This window comes from Mandrillus leucophaeus, unplaced genomic scaffold (assembly GCF_000951045.1).
Source record: "Mandrillus leucophaeus isolate KB7577 unplaced genomic scaffold, Mleu.le_1.0 Scaffold135, whole genome shotgun sequence".
NCBI lineage: Eukaryota > Metazoa > Chordata > Mammalia > Primates > Cercopithecidae > Mandrillus > Mandrillus leucophaeus.
The window spans coordinates 1652894-1675066 of NW_012101310.1; the positions used below are offsets into that span (position 1 = coordinate 1652894).

A 22173-nucleotide genomic window follows, 5' to 3' on the forward strand; every position below is an offset into this window, starting at 1 on the left:
ACTCGGGAGGCTGAGGCAGGAGAATGGCGCGAACCCAGGAGGCGGAGCTTGCAGTAAGCCGAGATCATGCCACTGTGCTCCAGCCTGGGTGACAGAGCAAGACTGCTTCAAAAAAAGAGTTAGACAAGTAATGAATAAAAACTGGCATAATATATCTAGAATGTAAGACCAAGGTAGGTGCTGGGATTATTTTTAGCATAAAAGAGAAGGAGAGAGTCGAGCACGATAGCTCATGCCTATAATCTCAGCACTTTGGGAAGCAGAGGCAGAAGTCAGAAGTTTGGGATCAGCCTAGGCAACATACTGAAACCCTGTCTCTACTACAAAACAAAAACAAAAACAAAAAAAAACAAACCGCTTTTAGGCACAGTGGCTCATGCCTGTAATCCCAACATTTTAGAAGGTCAAGGCCAGTAGATCAGTAGATTATTTGAGGCCAAGAATTCAAGACCAGCCTGGGCAACATGGCAAAACTTCATCTCTACAAAAAGCCAGGGGTGGTGGCACGTGCCTGTAATCCTAGCTACTCAGGAGGCTGCGGTGGGAGGGTCACTTAAGCCCAGGAAGTTGAGGCTGCAGTGAGCCATGACCGTGTCACCGCACTCCAGCCTGGGCAACAGAGTGAGACCCTGTCGCAAATAAATAAAAAACAAAAGAATCAGCCTGGCGTGATGACACATGCCTGTAATCCCAGCTACTCAGGGGGCAGAGATAGGAGGAGTGCTTGAGTCCAGGAGGTTGAGGTCACAGTGAGCCATGATCGTGCCACTGTACTCTAGCCTGGGCAACAGAGTGAGATTCTGTCTAAATAAATAAATAAAGAGAGGAAGGGCAAATAGGGCAAGTCCTCGTCGAGCCAACAGACAGCCTGAAGCAGGGACCAGCAGCTGTGGCCCAGGGGACTATCTAGTCAAACCAACTATCATATGGCCCAGTGAAGTTGCCAACGAAAATCATCTTCTACATTTTTTTTTTGTTTTCTTGAGACAGAGTATTGCTCTTGTTGCCCAGGCTGGAGTGCAATGGCGTGATCTTGGCTCACTGCAACCTCTACCTCCCGGGTTCAAACAGTTCCCCTGCCTCAGCCTCTTGGGTGGCTGGGACTACAGGCAAGCACCACCACACCCAGAAAATTTTGATATTTTTAGTAGAGACGCCGTTTCACCATGTTGGCCAGACTGGTCTGGAACCCCTGACCTCAAATGATCCACCCGCCTCGGCCTCCCAAAGTGCTGGGATTACAGGCGTGAGCCACCACACCCGGCCGGAACAATGATATTTTATAACACACACAAGTTATTTGAAATTCCTATTTTGGGATCCATAGATAAAGTTTTATTGGAACACAGCTACACTCATTTGTTTACCTATCATCCAGGGCTGCTTTCACGGTGCGACAATAGAGCTGAGTGGCTGGGACGGAGACCACATGACCCTCAAAGCCTAACTACTGGCTACGTGGCCCTTTACAGAAAAAGTCCACTGACCCGTGGCCTGGAGTCTCCATGGGATCACTATATCCCAGGACCCATAAGAAAGCTCTCACCAGTGGCATCTGCTAAATTCTGAGTCCCAGAAAAAAGCTGCCAGACACTGTCTATTGATATAAATGTGACTTAAACATCCATTAATAGAATGCTGCTGAAATTAATAGCATACCCACGCAATGGATTACTACACCGCTGTTTAAAAGAATGAGTTAGACTGAAATGTATGAAGTATAGAAAGATGTCCACATACACTGTCAAAGTAATTTAAAGGACAACATAGACAATATTTTCCAAATTACTTTAAAAGAATAAATGTACATATGTTTAAAAGGTGAGACCAGGGATTATTTTTTATTTCGAATCCTTTTGTACTTACTGAATTTTTTACCCTGAAAATAAACTATTCTCTAACTTAAAAAAAGATAAAGATGCTGACATTCAGAAAGCCATTTTCCCCCATGCCCCTTTGCAACAGAGTAGGTTAGTTAAGACAATAATGGATCCAAATGATTCATATCCCCTGGCAACCTGACATTCCAAAAATCTGGATCCAATGTTGTCCCAAATAACTGATGATCTCATGGTCCTACGGTCCAAATTCTGTGTTTTGCATACATAGACACACTCTTCTCTGAAACTTCAAGTCTTCGGTAACAGTGCAAAGTTGTTCATGTGTTTGTTTTGAGGAAGTGGAAGATTAGAACGGTCAGAAATAGTCCTACTTCCCTTTTCCTAGAAACTTCATTACCTCTTCCACTAGACCACGCCTCTTGAGCCTGCAGAACGTCAGGTTGCCAGGGGATACGAATAAACCAACTGCCCTCTTTGTGTCTCTGCTAAACAGCAGCTGGCTCCCCTGTCACTAGGACCCCCCCCCCGCCCCCCGCCCCGTGCAGGCTTATAATCATCAGCTGTAGTAACGATACCCGCAGGTGGGAAGGGGTGGTCATGTAGTCAGGTGGGCACAGAGGAGTGAGAGGCCAAGGCTGAGCCAGCAGGTGGATTTGGGTAGGAGTTTCGTCTTCTGCCTCAGCACGTATGTCTATGATCCCCACTAAATCTAACTTTGCTTGGTTTAAATCCTCTCAGTTCTTTCATGGTAATTTCTTTTTTTTTTTTCCCCCTTGAGACGGAGTCTCGCTCTGTTGCCCAGGCTGGAGTGCAGTGGTGCGATCTCGGCTCACTGTAAGCTCCGCCTCCCGGGTTTACGCCATTCTCCTGCCTCGACCTCCAGAGTAGCTGCGACTACAGGCGCCCGCCACCACGCCCGGCTAATCTTTTGTATGTTTAGTAGAGACGGGGTTTCACTGTGTGAGCCAGGATGGTCTCCATCTCCTGACCTCGTGATCCGCCCGCCTCGGCCTCCCAAAGTGCTGGGATTACAGGTGTGAGCCACCGCGCCCAGGCTCTCATGGTAATTTCTTTGAGGAGTCATGGAGGTCAAGACACAGCTCTGTTTAGCTGGTTTGCTCTGTCCTGCCCTGCCCAAGACCACAGGCTGCAATAGTGCCCTCTATTCGCCTTGTTACGGAACCTGTCACGCGGTGCACTCCCTTTTACAGACCATCTACAGCCAACTTCTGGGGATCCTGGGGTCATTTGAAGTCCCGGGAGGTCTCTAATGATTGGGGGCATTGAGGTGTGGTTCTATTCAACTCAGAAATGCACATGGAAACTGTACTATTTGATGGGATAAATAACCCCTAAGTACCCCCAGCATTTCCCAAACAACATCCGGAGAAACACCAGCCAGTGAGATACTTAAGGAAAAAGATGATGTAGCAAAATTAGGGAAATCTCACATTTGCAATCCCCGTTTTGAAGCTTCAAGATCATTCAAACCTTCCAAATTCCAAGAGATCATGCAGCGGCTTCACCTCATTCATTTTATTCAAACCAGCTGTTGACCACAGAACCTTTTTGACCATAGAACCTTTTGAGATACCTTTGAGAAAACACAGCCCCAGACGAAGAGGCTGGGTTTAATGCAGATACCCAGGGAGGATGTGAGGATCCAAGGAGGACTCAAACCATGAAGGGCAGCCTTCTTTCCAAGATACTCCCAGAACTACACCCCCAGACGTGCACCCCCTACCACCCAGCACAGTGGGAGGAGTAAGACCCTGCAGACCCTGAGCATAGACTTAAGAAGACAAAGCCCCCAAACAGAGAGGTGAAGAAGGGTGAAAAAACCTGCCCCTCTGGAGAGCCAGAACGCCAGGGGGTCGCTGCAGGATGCTCCCCCGAGCGGCACTCACCATTGGTGGTCGTGTTGACATAGTACCGCCGGCCCTGAGGTGACAGGTAGCTTTGCCAGCCAGGTGGAAGGATGACAGTCTGGCTTTCTTCTCCTGGCGGTGGGGGGACCATTCCAGGCTTCTGTTGGAGGAGAAAGAGAAGGTCACACCCATTTGGCATTTTTGCAAGCGTTTTTAAACCAGGAAGGCAGAGGCTGATGAATTCACCCTAGAGTAGCTTGACATTGGGAAGTCTGTGGCCCACAAACCCCTGAGGTCAGAGGCAGCATACACGTGATCTCAGGGGTTGCATGAGCATGAGCGATGAGGAGCACCCGAGCTTTCAGAGCCCCCGCACAGGGGACAGCTCCTCTGGGAGCAGAGAGAAAAATGCCATTCAGCTAATGGAGCTGGACTTTCTCCACGGCCGCCTAGAAAATCACTCACAGGGTGCTGGGCTTGCAAAGGCGCCCTGTCACTCCACCAGCTCCCACTGTGAAATCTGAAGTCTGAAATTCCCAGACCACAAAGCACAGCAGCAGACAAGGCCCCAGGCTTGCTTTGCAAGCCTAGCAGAAGTAATTAATGCAAGTCATCCCACAGCGAGATGCAAAACATTCTATAATAATGCTGAGAATCCATGAAGAGCTGGACGGAGCTTCTCTCGCCAAGGGTCCAGATCACTCTGGCAAAAAGAACTAGGACTCGCAGACAGAAAAGACGTTGACTTCCCATTGTATGCACGTATGTGAGGTTTAATTCTTTCAACCATGTATAGAGTTACTCTTCGTTAAAAAACAAATCAGAGAAAAATGTATATGACATATAAAGAAACTAGATATCGAGTAGACACATACTAAAAAAAAACAGCCATGGCTTGGCGCAGTGGCTCACGACTGTAATCCCAGCACTTTGGGAGGCCAAGGCGGGCGGATTGTCTGAGCTCAGGAGTTCGCAACCAGCCTGGGCAACACGGTGAAACTCCATCTCTACTAAAAATACAAACAATGAGCCAGGCGTGGCGGGGTGTGCCTGTAGTTCTAGCTACTCTGGAGGCTGAGGCAGGAGAATTGCTCGAACCTAGCAGGTGGAGGTTGCAGTGAGCAGAGATCACACCACTGCACTCCAGCCTGGGCAACAGAGCAAGACTCCATCTCAAACAAAAATAAAACAAACAGCCATGATCCCTGGGTGCTGGGATTACAGGCAATTATTATACTCTCCTTTCTACCTATCTGTTCCACCTAAATTTTCTCCCACACACACAGCAACCAAAGTTGTTAGCTAAAGAACATTTTAAAATTAGGACAGAGAGTCCAAATTAGCCCATAAGATTGCTATGCCTTTTGAAGTTAATTGATTAAAATCAGAATTCTGGCCACACGAAGAGAGTAGCCATGAATTTCTCAGCAAAGCCAGGGGCTATTCACAAACAGTAAAGGTAATCGGTTCCCAAACGTCCTCAGTATCCCTCAGCTGTGCCCACAGTGGTGGTCCCTGGTGACCCCGGCTTAGGGAAACAAGGTAACAGAATGAAAGAGAGCGGCAGAGACACACAGCTCCCAGGCTGCTCTCATGCTTTGTGAAGGTTGCAAAACCACGTGCCGTGGCTTCCCGTGGTGCTCTGCATGTCATCGGAGGGAACGAGTAACTCTGAGCTGCTGGGGGACTTTGAGTAAACACAGCCTCCCTTCTGTGTAGCTGTGGTGTAAGTTTCATAATGAATTTTCACAACTTAATTAAAAGCTTTCCCCTATGCCCCGGACGCTCCGTCTCCTACACCTGCTAACCTGCAGCGCGCCCATTTGATTCCGTATGGAAGACTGTCTTCTAGGAAAGCAGGAGACAGGGAGGTGGACAGCAGCCAGGCTCAACACGGTGTGGCATCCCACCAGGGTCCCAGGTTGCTGTCTCACCAGCACGTCCAGGAAGCATAAGCCCACATCTGGGCAGGTTTACCTGGGCCTCCACACTGCTGCAGCCTCTCCAGGATTGGAGGATGGCCAAAATACATGCAAGACAAATAGGATTATTATAACAAGGTGCGTGCGTGTGTGTGTGTGTGTGTGCGTGTGCATGTTGAAAGACAGAAGTATCCCATGCACAGGAGATGCACGCTCTGTCCAACAGGATTGGAAATAAAGTCGGCATGGGTGGGGGGCCAGGGGATTAAAAATGAGGGTTAGGGCCGGGTGCAATGACTCATACTCATAATCCTAGCACTTTGGGAGGCTGAGGTGGAAGAATGGCTTGAGCCCAGGAGTTTGAGACCAGCCTGGGCAACACACGAAGACTCCATCTGCAAATAATTTTTAAAACCAGCCGGGTGTGGTGGCATATGCCGGTGGTCCCAGCTACTTAGGAGGCTGAGGTGGAAGGATCACCTGAGCCTAGGAGGTTGTTGCAGTGAGCTGTGATCCCACCACTGAACTCCAGCCTGGGTTGAGACCCTGTCTCAAATCAAAGAACAAAAAAATACGACGACAGGCATGAGTGTTTGATGAAAGAGATTCTAGACCCAGAGGGGCAAGACGCCAGGTGTCCTCTCCTTGAGTGAAATATTCTCGTTTCTCCTTCAATCAAAGGTGGGAAAGCCACATGGGTGCTTACTCAAATAACCTGGGAGGAAACGGGGAGGATCAAACACTGACAGGGCCAGAAAAGGGGTGCAGAGACGGGAACCCATAGGCACAGTGAAAACTGCCCTGAGGCTCAAACAGCCTTCAGTGCCAATCCTGCCTGGACCACTTGACAGCCATGTGACCACAGGATACTGACTCACCAGGCTATTCTCGAATCTGTGAAACGAAGGGTGATAACATGAGCCCAGTTGCGGAAGACACTGGAGAGGGTAACAATAAACAACTTGGCACCTAGGCATCCTGAGGGATGCGCAATGAATGGGGGTTTCCGCTGGAAGGGCTTCACACAGTCTCTGTCTGCGGCGATACCGACCTCCACCCTCACCTCACCATCCCTCTGTCTGAAACGTCACCATCAACAGTCAGTTCTCTGAGGTCTCTGTTTCCAATACTATCCTCCTTGGAAGGCAAACACCTGCTGGGGAGGTTAACAGCTTGAGAACTGGCCAGTGCGTTCTGGTGAGAGGACTGGGGAGTAAGGAGACCACTCCTTACAGGGGCTGGAAAGCCAGTGGACCCAACCCGTGACCCTCAGTGTCCCACCCATGAAAGAGCAATAATGATGCCATCCCTTCTCCACAAGACACTGAAGACCAAGGAGGTCTCCTCCATTCTGTACATTCAGGACCTTCCAGAAGGTGGGAGGCACCCTGATACTGAGCCATGAAGGGCCATGAGATGCTGAAAGAAGGGAGGAGGAGGGGACTGGGGCCACCAGGCCCATCTCCTAACGTGGCTGATGTGGCAAAGGTGGTCTCCACGTCTCCCTCCTGCAGGGCCACACTCTGCGTCCATCTCCCGAGGCAGCCACAGTCCCATCACCTTTCTCTTCTCTTAGAAAGAAATTCCTCCTGATGGCTGACTTTTAAAAAGTCAGGAGTCAAAAGACAGGGAGACAACCAGGTACAGACCCAAAAACCTAGAAACAAGCAGTCAGACAAAAACTGGTCCATGGATGCTCATAGCAATATCATTCGTAATGGCCAAAAAGTGGAAAAAACTCAAATCTCCATCAACAGATGGACGGATAGTGTAGTATAGACATACAATAGAGTATTATTCAGAAATTTTAAAAAATGGAGCCGTGATACATGCTACAACACGGATAAACCTTGAATACATTATGCTAAGTGCAAGAAGCCAGACACAAAAGACCACGTATTCTTTGATTTCATTCATATGAAATGCCCAGAAAGGGCAGAGCCATAGGGATAGAAATAGATTCGTCTTTTCCAGGGGCCTGGGGAGGGGAGGATGGGTACAGGTTTTCCCTTCGGGGTAATGACAACATTCCGGAACTGGATCGTGGGAAAGGTTGCACAATATCATGAATGCATAACTATCACTGATGATAAATATTTTGTCATGTGTACTGTACCACAATTTAAAAAAAATTTTTTTTGGCTGGGCACAGTGGCTCATGCCTGTAATCCCAACACTTTGGGAGGCCAAGGCAGGTGGATCACCTGAGGTCAGGAGTTCAAGACCAGGCTGGCCAACCTGGTGAAACCCTGTCTCTACTAAAAATACAAAAATTAGCTGGGCGTGGTGGCGGGCGCCTATAATCCCAGCTACTCGGGAGGCTGAGGCAGGAAAATCACTTGAACCCATGAAGCAGAGGTTGCCATGAGCCGAGATCGCGCCACTGCACTCCAGCCTGGGCGACAGAGTAAGACTGTTTCAAAAATAAAGAAAAAATAAAAAAATAAAAAAAATTTTGCAGGTGTGTTGAAGGCAGAAGTTACACCTCCCTACCTTCAAGTCCTCACTTAAGGTCCAACAGCACCAGCATTACCTCACCCTTCATGGCCACGGAGGGGCAGAAGCAGCCAGCCCCCAGGCATCCAGAGGATACAGTGTGCGTAACCACCCAATAATTAAGGTCTCTCTCAATCTTATTCTTCTAATTAGTTTCCTTCAAGTTAAATCCTTCTCTTCTCTTCCTTAGTCCTGTGGCTTTTTCCCTTCAATTCTGTCAGCGCTTTCCCGTGGGAACTGAACTAGAAGCAGAGGTGACATGGGCCCAGGGGGTTGGGGACAGATCCCACCTGGAAGGAACAAGATCGGAGGTAGCAGGAGTGGGGGTGGGGGAAACTGAAGGAAGTTTTTTCTAACTGGGAAATTCTTTACCTAATACACAGGGTGTCTTTGTGGGAATGATAAAACGCGGCCTCTTCCTCGAGAAGGGACCGTCCCTCGGCCAGAGTGCAAGGCCAGGCTCCAGTCCTTCTCCATCCACCCTCACCTGGGCCTCCTTGTTCAGTAGGCAACCTGTTCAATGATATATATAGAAAGCACATCCTCTAAGAATCTGAGGAAGGCTATGGATCTTCTGTCCCCTAAAATGGGTGCGCGCGCACACACACATACACACGCTATTTTATATGTAACATCAGGAGGTTTCTAGACTACTTCAGAACCCCACTGTAGAAAGTACTCGAGAAATATCTGAGCTCAGATCCATTTGTATCCGTCAATAATGGCTTTTTACCAGTCACCAAGTATCTATAATGCATGCCAGACTGGACCGGGTGCTTTAGACAATCAGCTACTCGTCACAACAAGCCTGCCTCATAGATGGCATTTATCCCTGCTTTAAAACAATGCATCTGAGATGCGGAGGGTTTAATATAACTTGCCCAGCGTGGCACAGTTAGTTAAATGGTAAAAGCAAACTGCTTAAAAATATCAGCTGGTCATGCCTGTAATCCCAGCGTTTTGGGAGGCTGAGGCAGGAGGATTGCTTGAGGCCAGGAATTCAAGGGCAGCCTGGGCAATGTAGCAAGACCCCATCTCTACATAAAATTAATTAATACAAATAATAGCTTTGTTCTAGAGACTTCTATCCAGTTACCTTAAAGGTGGGCCACATCTCTCCCCAGCTATACCTACTCAGCTCTATTTCCCCACCGAGACCACCCGACACCCCAGCTCCTTCCCAAGGAGGATGACGACTCAAGCCTGATCCTCCTGCTTGTCTCCCAGTCCCCAAGTGAGCATATGATGTGCAAAAATATCACCGCCTGCGTCCAGGCCGTCACGTTCCCTAACTGTAGGCTGACTTCCTTGTGTCTTTATTTAAAAAAACAACGCAACCCCTAACATTTTCCCCTTAATGGTGGCTACTGATTCCCCCTTTAAAAAAAAAAAAAAAAAAGCAGGCAAGCAAAGTCACCCAGAGATTACAGAGCTCAAAAACAAATCCCCCTACAGCAGTGTTTCTCAAAGTATGGTCACCGCGGGGCACCCCAGCAGTCACCTGGGATGTGAGTTCAAATGCACACTCTTAGGCCTGACTCAATCTCCAGAGCGGCCTGGGAGGCTGCATTTGTAACAATGATCCTGGGTGAGTCCTGGGCTCTGAGGCCACTCCATTGCAGCGCTAGAGGCAGCGACTGAGAAGAACATCACTTCTGAAACGAAAACTGAGATCACAGAATTTGTACAAGCATGATCTGTAAAAAGACAGCGTTGGGCTGCACAGTGACTTATTAAAGAAAAAGATTCTGTTCCATTGCCCCAAACCCTTCCAATAAACTATTTAACAGACAGTGGAGGTTGTCTCTGCAGCCTCCAGGCAAGGCAGACCCCGCTACTCCGCTCCCTACCGCTCCCACCATGCTTCAAGCTCAAGTTCAACCTGGGTGCCACCTCCACCTCCGGGACTCTCTCCCCCTCCGGAGGCTTCTGAGAACACCTGACTCTTACCTTCTCCTAAAGCTGCGAGCAAACGCTACTTGGTGGCGTTAATGGGTGGTCGTCAGACACTCGCTTTAGCAGCCGGATCAGACGGTTTTAAGGTCTCCCGCTCTGCGTCCTCTCACACCCCAAACCCAGAAGCAATAGGAGCTCTAAAGAAAAGCATATCCACAGGGCCCCACACCCCCACTCCCCCCACACCCAGATCTATATATAACAGCTCTGAAGTTGTCAGCCTAACGAGCCACTTTCTGGCAGACCCGTTGCTATGGCAATGCTTGCTAATGAGCCCAGTGCCGTGATTGGCACTGCTTGAAGGCTCCTCCACAAAGGACTCTCCAGCAAGTTCTCTCTTCCCCAACCACGGAGGCAGCTGGACACCCAGAAGCAGCCAGGGCATGGCTGGGCACGCCTGGGAGGGTTGAGTCCCAGAGTCGTCCTGGACTCAGTAGCCAGGAGTGGCCCCACTGCCAGCTCTGCACTCCTCAGGGAGTCAACCAATTACTAATGGGGCTACGAGGGCCCACCAGGACGATCCAGACCCAGCAGGGCTGGAGACTGCCAGTTCACTCCCACGTCACGCCTTCCTGGTGGACACCTGTTTAGGGTAGGCGGACTCCTACACAGAGCTGGGAACAGCTACCCAAGAGCGACAATCTCCTCCGACTCTGGGTTAAGACACAAATCAAGCAACAGTGACATCACCAGCCCCAGAGTCTGTGTCTCTAAGAATACTGGGCGCATTTCCTGTCTCATGGGTGAAAGCATTGCGCTCCCCAACTCCAGCAGCCTTTCTGGCCATACTCAGAAATTTCAGAAACGAGTAGGGGACCCCTGGCACTGTCACAGCACATCCTGAGGCCTGCAGTCTTTGCCAGTAGTTATCCAGGAGACAGGCTGGACCCTGACAGGGTCTTCGTTTTCTTTTAAAGGTCAGAGATTCAGCGACTTGGCCTGGAAGGAGGAGGTTGAAGGAGCTGCCATATCAGCAAAGAAATAAACTATAAGATTCGGGAAGACAGGGCCATGTCCCTATCTCTTTTTTCATAGCTTTAATCTCAGCACAGTGCCCAGAACAATGAATGAATGAATGAATGAATGAATGAATGAATGAATGAATGAGAGAGAGAGAGAAAGAAAGAAAGAAAGAGAGAGAGAGAGAGAAAGAAAGAAAGAAAGAAAGAAAGAAAGAAAGAAAGAAAGAAGCAAGCAAGCTATGATTGTGTCACTGCACTCCAGCCAACAGAGTCACACTGTCTCAAATAAACAAATACATTCCTGTTCCTTATACACTATCTGGTCTCAGGTATTTTGTTAAAGCTGCACAAATGGGGAGGGGGGAGACAAGATAATATGTATTGTTTCTTTTATTGCAGAAAATAGATTGAGGAAGAACATCCAGAAGCCTCAAGAGAAACACAAACTTTTCATCATGATCTCATATAATATCTACAAGAAACATCTCAGAAAAGTATCCAGCAACCTCAACAAAGGGCAAGAAGATATAACATCTATGATATAAGAGCAAAAACTCGTAAGAGAACAAAACAAGGCAAGTTGGTTTGAAAAAAAAAAAAAGCCAAAATGATATAAAAAAGGAACAGGAAATGATAAAAATTATAGGGAAGTTTGAAAGGTTGTAACAGAAGGAAAATGCACATTGGTTGCAATAAAACATAGAATTAGTACTGCAAAACAAAGTGAATTGGTTATGTACAAAACAAACAAGAATTGCTTTTTCCCCAGAATGCAAAGGAAATGGGAAAAATGCAAATGTGAGGACAGAACAGCAAACCAAGATACGGATACGGAGTTGTTCCTGAAGAGGAGACCAGCAGAAGCGCTCTAACAGAAAAGAAAGAATAAATAAAGGTTGATGGAGAGGAAAGTTCCCGAGCTGGGCTGCACGGGAGGTCCTACGCTGTTCAAGGCAAAGTGGATTTCAAAAGACCAACAAGCAGACATATCCTAACAACATATTTACACAGCAAAGATAAGGCTAAAAGTCCTGTAATCATTTACGTGGGAAGACCAGTGCAAGAATAAAAAGAAGGCTGGTCTCAAACTTCTCTATAGCCACATCTCAAAAGATGCCTCCGGTGCATGATAAGAAAAATACTAAGACCTTTATTGGTAGCCAAGCTGTCTTTCACGAGGGAAGGCAACAGAAACACATTCTTCTAGAGACAAGGACTCATGTCCTCCTTAGTAAACGTATGTAAGGGATGTGCTCCAACTGCCTGAAAGAACAAGACAAACAGAGGTGAAGAATGAAGAAATCACGGCACAAAAGGATCCAGGCTGTACGCTGAAAGCAGCTTACAGAAACGCATACGTAATTATGAATCTAGTTATACAATCATGTATACGTGTTGCTATTCTCGATATGTACTGTAAAAAAATGAAATTATAACCTGAGTCTCAAATATAGACACTACTAGAAAAGGGCTGGGTGCGGTGGCTCATGCCTATAATCCTAACATTTTGGGATTCCAAGGTAGAGGAGTTCACGACCAACCTGGGCAACGCAGCAACTCCATCGCCACAAAAATTTTAAAAATTAGCCAGACGTGGTGGTGCACACCTTTTGTCCCAGCTACTAGGGAAGCTGAGGCAAGAGGATTACTTGAACCCAGGAGTTCGAGGTCACAGTGAGCCACATTTGTACCCTGTTCTCCAGCCTGAGCAGCAGGGACCCTGTCTCAAAAAACAAAACAAAACCCTCCATTTAAAAAAATATGCTAGGCCAGGCGCGGTGGCTCATGCATATAATCCCAGCACTTTGGGAGGTCGAGGCGGGTGGATTGCTTGAGGTCCGGAGTTCGAGACCAGCCTGGCCAACATGGTGAAACCCCATCTCTACTAAAATATAAAAATTAGCTGGGCGTGGTGGCGTGCGCCTGTAATCCCAGCTACCAGGGAGGCTGGGACAGGAGAATTGCTTGAACCCAGGAGGTGGAGACTGCAGTGCGCTGAGATCATGCCACTGTACTCCAGCTCGGGTGACAGGGCGAGACTCCGTCTCAAAATAATAATAATAATAATAATAATAATAATAATAATAATAATAATATATACTAGAAAAGATCAAGAGGCAGGAGGAACACTGAGATCATGAGAACACCGAGGGAGATGGAAAGAAAACGCTGCCCTTCCTCCCATCCCCATAATGAAGCATCCGTGTCCTACTGACCCTGCTGCCAAATATCAGGTATCAGGTACCTGACCTGCCCGGTTGGCATCCATCCTCTGTCCTTGTTTCTCAAGTCCACTCTTGTCTCTTCCTAGAAACTGACAGGTTCTCAACCAGACGAAACACAACAGAGGGAAGGGGCCTTGGAGACCCAAGCCCCCGGTGCTGTGTCTTTTGAGTCTCACGTCTACCAGGTTGTATTGGCCCCGAGGGCAGTCAGCTTCCGTGGGGAATCCTGATTCCTGGAATCTATTCAGGTACATATGTTGGGACCAAAGAACTTTGTGGATTGAAGGAAAAATCAGTAGGAACCCCGGGCTTGCCAAAGACCTCATTTGAAACACCTGTTTGGCTTTGTAAGCCCTCAAAGGGTTCCCAAGGCCAAAACACAGAGAAGAGCATGTGGCTATTTTGGGGCCTGGGCCTGAGCATGACCGTGTCCTGTGGCACTGTGGTTGGACCCGTGTGAAAAGGGGGTCAGGTGCATGAGGCACACCTGCAGTTCTTACTAGCAAGAAGCCAAAGAGCCAGGAGGGTCGCCTTCCTTTCTTTCAGTTTTCTACGTGCAAAATTTGTCAAAGGCTTTACCAGAGTCCTCTGCGTGTCGCCTCAAATCCTTCTTATTAGAAATCACCTGGTGAGCAGGGCTGTCCCCTTGAATTCATAAAAGCAATTTCTCAAATGAGGCTTTAGTCATTTAGATGCAAACGTCCTCAGGCCTCTTCCAAACCTGGCACTGTCCAGGTGTCCTCGGGCCTCACTACTTGGGGTAGGATCGATGAATGGGGTGACAATGGATGTGGCGGCAATCATCTATATCTCGCTGGCTTGAATCCCCCACTTGCTCACATCAGACGCCCACCCCCACCAGCCTCCTTGGACGAATCCAAAAGTGACTTGCTTGGGCTCCCCAACCAGGTTGCAACTCCAGTCCCCATGGAGTGTCCGGCATACTCTTCTTCATCTGCATTAGCTACTTCCCCCCCACCAACATCATCACTGTCCTCTGGCTACGAAGTGGCAAGAAGAAGCCTCACACTGTGGTTGTCACTGGCACCCACCCTAAGAGGTGGACATTAGGGCCGTGGGAGTTTTCTCCCAGCCGTGGGTCTGAAGGCTGAACCACTTGGGACGCTCCAGACCTATCCAGCTCCTGGTAGGTCTGGCAAGAGTTGCAGCCACCCTGCAAGCCCCCAGCACATCCCTGAGGGCCAGTCAGTTCATAGGGTATGCTTGTGAAGACTGAGCGGGGAGAGGACACAGAACAATAGACTCTGTATTTTCTGAGCCTATAAAGAAATGGAGTGATCTGGTTAACCAAGAATTTTGATGAACATAATTACAACGCAGTCCATGCAGCAAGGATACAGGAAGTCAACCCTTCAACCCGCACAGGGAAACTTGCCAGGCTGGAAATACGGAGTCTCTGGGGGACAAGGATTGATGAAAAGATTTGCAAATGATCCTGCAAACCGCAAGGATGAGTTGGATGGCCCCTCCTGGGTCAGAAGCCATGTCACAGCCTTGAAACACCCGAGAATCAAGCAGTCAGCAGAGGGTAGAAAAGAAACGCCTTCTATGTGGGCCTTGCAGAACCCCTGTTCCTGCATGACCCTTCCTCCTCTGACTCTGGAGAATGAGATTTTTATGGCGGTTGCACCTGCTATCCCAGTGTAAGACAGAAGGGCCAGTTAACAGGGTTCCAGAGGAGACAATGCAAGAAATGAGGAAAACTCAGAATGTGAGCACGTTTCTTGCATCTGAGATGGCTGGTCCTTTTCGTTGGTGGCATCTCCCCAGCGGCACCATACGGCATGATGGGGATCTGAGAGACGCCCACTCTGCAGCATGGTTTGGAAGAATCTCAGCATTAACAGACCAGCGTGATTGTGCCACCAAATATCAGAGTCACTCTTCCGGCCTCTGATAGAGGGGTTTGGAGCAGGTACCTAAAGGCCTTGTGACCGTGTTTTAGAACCACAGGATCTGGGGTGGAGGACCTGGGGCGTTGTACCACAAGCACTCCTGAAATAGAACAGCTTCAGAAATAGTAAGGGAAGCAGGAAACTGCTTCCCCACCTTGAAGCCTGGAGGGGTTGGGGAACCCCAGGAAAAAAAAAACCTGCATTTTGTTCCATTTCAAGGTCTCTGTGGTCCTGATGTTTCAGTACAATTAAAAATGTAATTATTAAATGGCAAGGTAGTCTCCTCCCAGTAGCCGGTTCCAGCTTCCGGCTTCCAAGCCAGAAAACCTGAATGACGGTGCTCACCGGCTTTTGATTCACAGAGACATTTAACTCAAACTCTCCATTTCCTGATGAACTGTTGAGGAATGTTGCTTCTTTCCCCTCCCCCTTCCCGAGCAGAATAAAAATAGTGTGGGCCATTCTGATACCCTACCCCCAACTCAGGATGACAAAAGCATTAGGAGACAGCACACAGGCCTAGGCACACAAAGGTGCTGTGTTCCCAGACAGCGAGATGTGATGTGTGCAATTATCTCAGCCTCTCCGGGCTCCTGTTTCCTCATCTGTAAAACAGGGGGATTGCCAGTCGCGAACACTGTGGTCCTATAACCCATGCATGGGATGGTTTTCGTAACACAGCCTAAAACCACAAGGGAAATATCAAGGCAGTTAAATGTCCAGCTCAGCTTCCAAGAACAGCAGTCACATAAACAAAAGAGATGACAGAGGCCTGACAAGACACAAATCTTCATGAAATATTGCTTTGCTTGCTGCAAGCTTCCCTCCAAACACTTCTGGGCTCTGAAGAGAAAGAGGTCTCCAGTTCTTTTGGTCTAGATACCCTTTTATTTACTCAACCAAATCTGACTTAGAATCAGTGGGAAAGAAACGCTTGTCTGAGACACCAACAAAACGAAGTGATGTAGCAAAAATTGGAAATGAAATGCATGCCCAAATCAGGGTATGCGACAGTGCACATGACCTCAGGTCTGTACGGGGAGGCTGAACAGTTGGGATTCTCTTCCCCTTTGCCACAGGTCACTGTTACGGCCAGTGAATGCTGAAAAGTCCCTATTTGTCAAAGGAAGGAGTTGGGATAGACTTCAGTACTTCTCTCTTCGTCCTAAAGATTAACGATCTTGAAATACACCCTAGGTGTTCTACGCTTGTTGATATTTATAATGATATCACTTGTCCTGACCTAGAAAACGCTTTTGAAGGATATTCTGTGGATTAACTCCCTAACACACTCCTTAGGGAGTTCCTGGTACAGTGAGGATCCCTCTACAGGACCGCTGGTCCACTTCCCTTTGCAGCGGAAAAAGCCTGGGAATAAGAGAGTTTTGCCAAACTTGGTAGGGACCCGAGACAGAGAGAGAGAGAGAGAGAGAGAGAGAGAGAGAGAGAGAGAGAGAGAGAGGAATACTACGTAATATCCTCCCTAGCCTTCCTTTAGTATCAAGCTGCAAAGCCCCAAAATGCCTTATATGTCATTGTTTTGGGCACTTTCTAAAGTTGTTAAGACTTCTGAGGAAAACCCCAGAACCAAATTCACCAAGCATCCTATCGCATTCAACAAGGATCTAAGTTCAGAAGCAAGGGAGGGAGTCCAAAGCCGCAGCTCGATCAGTAACAGATTCTGTATCTCATGGAAAGCAGCCTGCTCACCAGAAAGAAACTTCAAACACAAGTGACACAGCTGCTGCCCGCAGATGCACCGGGGGCAAAAGCGGGCTTCCTCGGGGAATTAGTGCTGTTGTAAAGGAAGGCGGACTGGAGCTCATTATGGTATAAGGGTAGGTGCTTCTGATGGCCTGCCCGCACCTGCGATCCAGCTGGCCGGGCTTTGTGGCCGCTAGTTGCTGGCTGGAGTGGCCCGTGAGCACTAAAAGAAAATGGAAGCAGTTCATTTCCCCACCACGGAGACTCATTCCATGGACTGCTGTGCCTATGGCCTGTGCTCCAAGTGATTCTAATCAAAGACTTCTGACTCCGAGAGATGGTTCCTGATGAGGTCTGAACCCTGAGCACTGGAGGAAATGAAGTCTAATAAGGGCTGGAACTGTTTCCAAGTCTCAGTAAGGGGTGCAATTCTCACCAACCTGATTGGACGAACATTTCCGGAGCTGCTGCCGCTGGCGCATATAAAGCAGGCAAACGGTGACAGCCAACGGCCTTGCTGTGGAGGTGTGAGACCTACCACTGCTCCGTGCCACCGTGTGAGGAACACAGGATGGGAATCGGGGCTGGAGTACCAGCCCCAAAGCTGCAGCAGTCTTGCTGGAAGATCTTGAGCAACCTCTTTCATCTCTGCTGGGAGGCCTCAATTTCTTCATCTTAAAACACGGAAGTTGGACCAGATGGTCTCCAAGGGCTTTCATATATATAGAGTTAATAATTCTTTTCTTTTTTTTTTTTGGAGACAGAGTCTCGCTCTGTCATCCAGGCTGGAATGCAGTGATGTGATCTCAGCTCACTGCAACCTAAGCCTCCCCAGGATCAAGCGATTCTCCTCTCTCAGCCTCCCAAGTAGCTGGGATTATAGGCGCCCATCACCACGCCCGGCTAATTTTTGTGTTTTTAGTAGAGACGGGGTTTCACCATGTTGACCAGGCTGGTCTCAAACTCCTGACCTCAGGCGATCCGCCCGCCTTGGCCTCCCAAAGTGCTGGGATTACAGGCATGAGCCACCGCGCCTGGTCCAATAATTTAAATGTCAGCACTAGTATATATGTTTTAAGGACATGCCATTTTAATAGGAGAAAAAAAGTCACATTCAAGTGTAGACATGGGCATCATGTCTAGGAGGCATCTGACTGTTCCTGAAACGTGGGCTGTGCCCCAAACACCGAGGATCCCACCTTACCACACCCTGGATTCTGTGCTCCCACCTCTCACCACACTGAGTTCTGTCCTGATGCGTCCACCTCTTCCCTGTCACTCCCCCGAGCCATGTGAGTGGTCTCAGCTCTATTTGCCTAGCAACTGGAATCCTGGGCTTCTGTCTCTGCATCACCCCAGATGCACCAAAGGCAGGTTCCAGTGGAATTTTTCTGGGCCTGTTAGCAGTTAGCACTTCTGGCTGACTGCTCACATTACACCCCAAACACACAGTCCACTTCAGCTTGGGGGCAGCCCACCGACAGCCTCTGCACCCCACATGCCCTTTTCCCAAGAGCTTGACTTCGGCTCTTCCCAGCTCCTTGCATACCCTTCAGTGTTCTCTGCTAATCCCTCCATCCCCATGAAGCACCCAGCCACAATCCACAAACAGGCCTGCCAAAACTCTCAGTGCTCTACCATCAGACCCAAGGCAGCCACACCTTGGTCAGAACTTGAGTGACTGGTCTGGGTTCCTCACAGGAGCAAATCTCCAAGTGTGGTCCCTGCACCAGCAGCATGAAGTCCTCTGGGATCTATTCATGCAGAGCCCCAGGCCCTGCCCCAGCACCGGATCTTACATTGTAAAGATCCCCAGGTGGTTTAGATGCATGGTAACCTTTGAGAAGTGCTGCTGCGGACTGTCCTAGGTCAACTAACCCGTCAGAGGACGCTCCTGGATAACAAGCACCATCTCCCTTCCCCGGCACTGTAGGAACAGGAAGCCATGCCAGAATCAGGGACGCTGACTGGCCCAGGGAGGTGGGAGAGCGCATCCTGGAGGGAGACCACGTGCCGACACAGGCTAGCCTTTCCATGCAAACTGGACTTCTCACAGCTGTACAGAACCTCAAGAGAGTGATCACCACTCTCTTGGAGGTCCTACTTTGCAAAGAAAGAAGATGGATGCGTAACTTGTGGGGATGGAAAGACTTGTGAAACAAGGCTGTTGTACCGCTAAGTATTGGAAGAGTTTCCATCATCACTGTGGCAGCCTCCACCATCAAACTGGAAACATGTTTCAGCCAAGCCTGGAAGCACAGTGCATTACTGGGCAGGTACTTCTGCTAGGGAGCCATGACCGCAGGAGCTCCCCCTTCCCTTCATAAAGCTTTATAGTCCTCAAATGGCTTTTGCCTTGGAGTGTCCCAGCTAGAACTGGGCCATGGGGTAAAAGCCAGATAGGTGGGCAGAAGCCAAGTTTCTTGCTTGGAAAAAGTTACAAGAAGGAAGCAAGGTTTGGGCTCCACTAAAATCACGTCGCCACTCTGCTTCTCCATCCCACAGCTCCAACTACAAAACTGCTCCCCAGGTAACCAGGGGAGCCAAGACTCCCTTTCTCTCCAAGACATCCTTCATAAATCTTTCTCCTCCTTCCATCCGCTTTTCCTGATTTCTCACACAATGACCCATGTCTTTTTTTTTTTTTTTTCTCCCTGCTCATTCCTTGGCTCTGTGAAAGGTGCAACCTAGCACGCCGGGTCCCCAGACCACCACAGCTCAGCAGTCAGACCCCACATCCCAGTTTCCAGAGCTGCCTCTTTACCATGGTGAAGTCATTTTAGGAACATGCAGAGGAAAGCAAACTGGAGCATACATCTGCAGGCAAGAAAAATCAATTCTTACCATCAGAGAACAGCTAGTCTTCTCTGGGGGCTGCTACCTCAGAGGAGAGTCTTGGGTTCAGGCTGAAGCCCTCAGACTCAGAGCCAAGACTCTGCCGGCTTCCTCTCCATGAAGCCTCTGCGGGAAATGAAGCTGAGGCAAGTCGCTAGCCCAGGGCCAGTGCTCTGGGCACCCCAGAGGAGGTTCCTGTGGCTTTGCTCATTGCTGTTCTTTCACAAAGAACCCACTACATTGCACAGTTCCTTCCAAATCCGCTCCAGTGCTTGCTGGGAAATCAACAACTCGTTCTGGACTTTCCAGACGCAACATTTCTGGAGACCTTCTTTTTTTTTTCTTTTTTCTTCACTCCCCCTCTTTTTCCCCTTTCTCAGCTAAAAAACGTTGGCTAAGGTCACAACAAACAATGGCCAAGCTTGTGTCACTGACCAGATGCCTCCCACCCCCAGGCCTGTGGACAAGGGTAGCTTTGTTCACTGTGTTTTAGGCGGGACTTCCTGGGCCTGCCCAAGCCCTGCTGGGGAATGTTTTGGCCAACTTCTTCCCAACCCTAAGTCACGGCTCTGGCCCTGGCCCCGGCCCCAGCTGTGTGAACCCAAGGCCAGATAAAAGCCAACATAAAAAGAACGGAGAATGTTCCTCCAAAGAACCACTGTGTGGAAAGCCGGTGCTTCCAGAGGGGCGAGATGAATGTCTCTTGCCTTCAACTCTGCTCTCGCTACCACCAAACCTGGACAGATAATGAACAAAGACAGGGTCACGCGGGGTCTCCAGCGAAACGGGCCCGAGGATCACAAAGTCATTACTTACAAGTAGCGAAAGGATTGGACTCCAAGAGCAATACTGCAGCCACCAACTAAATGAGCGTGGGCAGGGGCTCGGATCCTTGGTGAATAGATCGTTATCGTATCATTCCGTTTAGAAAGATTTCTGCAGCAGCTGACGATTTAGCACTCACACTGCCGCATATTTCTGTGTTTGCTTTCAGACACAAACCTTTGGGGTTTTAGGAACTGATTCTTTATATAGAACTAAATACGGTTTTCTAGAGAAACCAAGATCCTGAGGACTGAGGGTTCCCTATTAAGCAAATGGATAAACTTATGTATGAAGAGGTTTCAATACCAGCTCCTTGGGTGGGGGAAAGAAAATAAGTACAATCGTCTAAGGATGGAGTCAGACCAGAGCTAAGCTGTTGTTTTATTGCTTACTAGATGCAAGACCCTGGGCAATGGCTCCGGCTTCAATTTCTCCAAGTGCAAAATGCAGATGATCACAGTATCTTTCTCAAAAGACTGTGTGAGAGATTAAAGGGGGTGGGGTGGGGCATCCATGGAAACATGTTACCTAGTGGATGATGTAAATGCGCAATGAAAGCTAGGATTTTTGCTGTTACTACCACCAGTAGCTGAAAGGGTAGGCACTGCAGTTACCCTGGGTCCAAAAAAAAAAAAAGTCTAGACCAGACAATAAAAAGCAAATGGCCCAATTTAAAAAATGAGCAAAAGACATTCCTCCAAAGAAGATATCAAAATGACCAATAAGCACATGAAAAGACGCTCAACACCACTATTCATCAGGGAAATGCAAATAAAAACTACAGTGAGTTAGTTACAGTGAGTGAGGTATCAGCTCACACCCATTAGGACGGCTTCTTCAAAAAACCAGACAAGACCGGGCACAATGGCTCACGCCTGCAATCCCAGCACTGTGGGAGGCCAAGGCGGGTGGATCACTCAATCACTCGAGTTTGAGACCTACCCGGCCAACATGGTGAAACCCTGTCTCTACTAAAAATACAAAATTTAGCCAGGCGTGGTGGTGCATGCCTGTAATCCCAGCTACTAGGGAGACTGAGGCAGGAGAATCCTAGGAGGCAGAGGTTGCAGTGAGCTGGGATCATGCCACTGCACTCCAGCCTGGGCAACAGAGCAAGGCTCTGTCTCAAAACAAACAAATAAACAAACATCAACAAAACAGAAAAGAACAAGTACTAGTAAGGACTGAGAACTGTTGGAACCCTTGTGCCCTGCTGGTGGGAATGTAAAATGGTACAGCCTCTATGGAAAATAGTGTGTTAATTCCTCAAAAAATTAACACAGAATTGCCATATGGTCCAGCAATTCCATTAATAGGTATATACCAAAAAGAACTGAAACAGGGTCCTGAAGGGAGGGTCGTGCTGCCTGTTCATGGCAACATTATTCACAAGAGCCAGAAGGTAGAAACAAACCAAGTCGTGGTAAAATAAACACAATGGAATATTATTCAGCCTTAAGAACGGCAGTTTTTTTGTTTTTGCTTTTCTTTTTTTTTTTTTTTGAGACGAAGTCTCACTCTGTCAAGCTGGAGTGCAGTGGCGTGATCTCGGCTCACTGCAACCTCCGCCTCCTGGGTTCAAGCGATTCTCCTGCCTCAGCCTCCCAAGTAGCTGGGACTACA

At 48.5% G+C, this 22173-nt stretch overlaps 1 protein-coding gene across 4 annotated transcripts in view; it reads right to left on the reverse strand.

Annotated features, from left to right (window-relative positions):
• Nucleotides 1-22173, reverse strand: part of GAS7 (growth arrest-specific 7) — a 234910-nt gene that overhangs the window by 131276 nt on the left and 81461 nt on the right. The window contains exons 1-2 of one of the 4 annotated variants that reach the window (XM_011973162.1): nt 19735-20121; nt 3749-3869 (exon numbers count right to left, since the gene is read on the reverse strand). In XM_011973162.1, coding sequence (XP_011828552.1) covers nt 3749-3869; nt 19735-19737 — 124 coding nt within the window. In that variant the 5' untranslated portion in view covers nt 19738-20121. Of the gene's footprint in view, nt 1-3748; nt 3870-3955; nt 4119-10077; nt 10251-19734; nt 20122-22173 lie in introns of those variants that run through there. The other 3 variants (XM_011973164.1, XM_011973161.1, XM_011973163.1) reach the window with 3 other exon arrangements.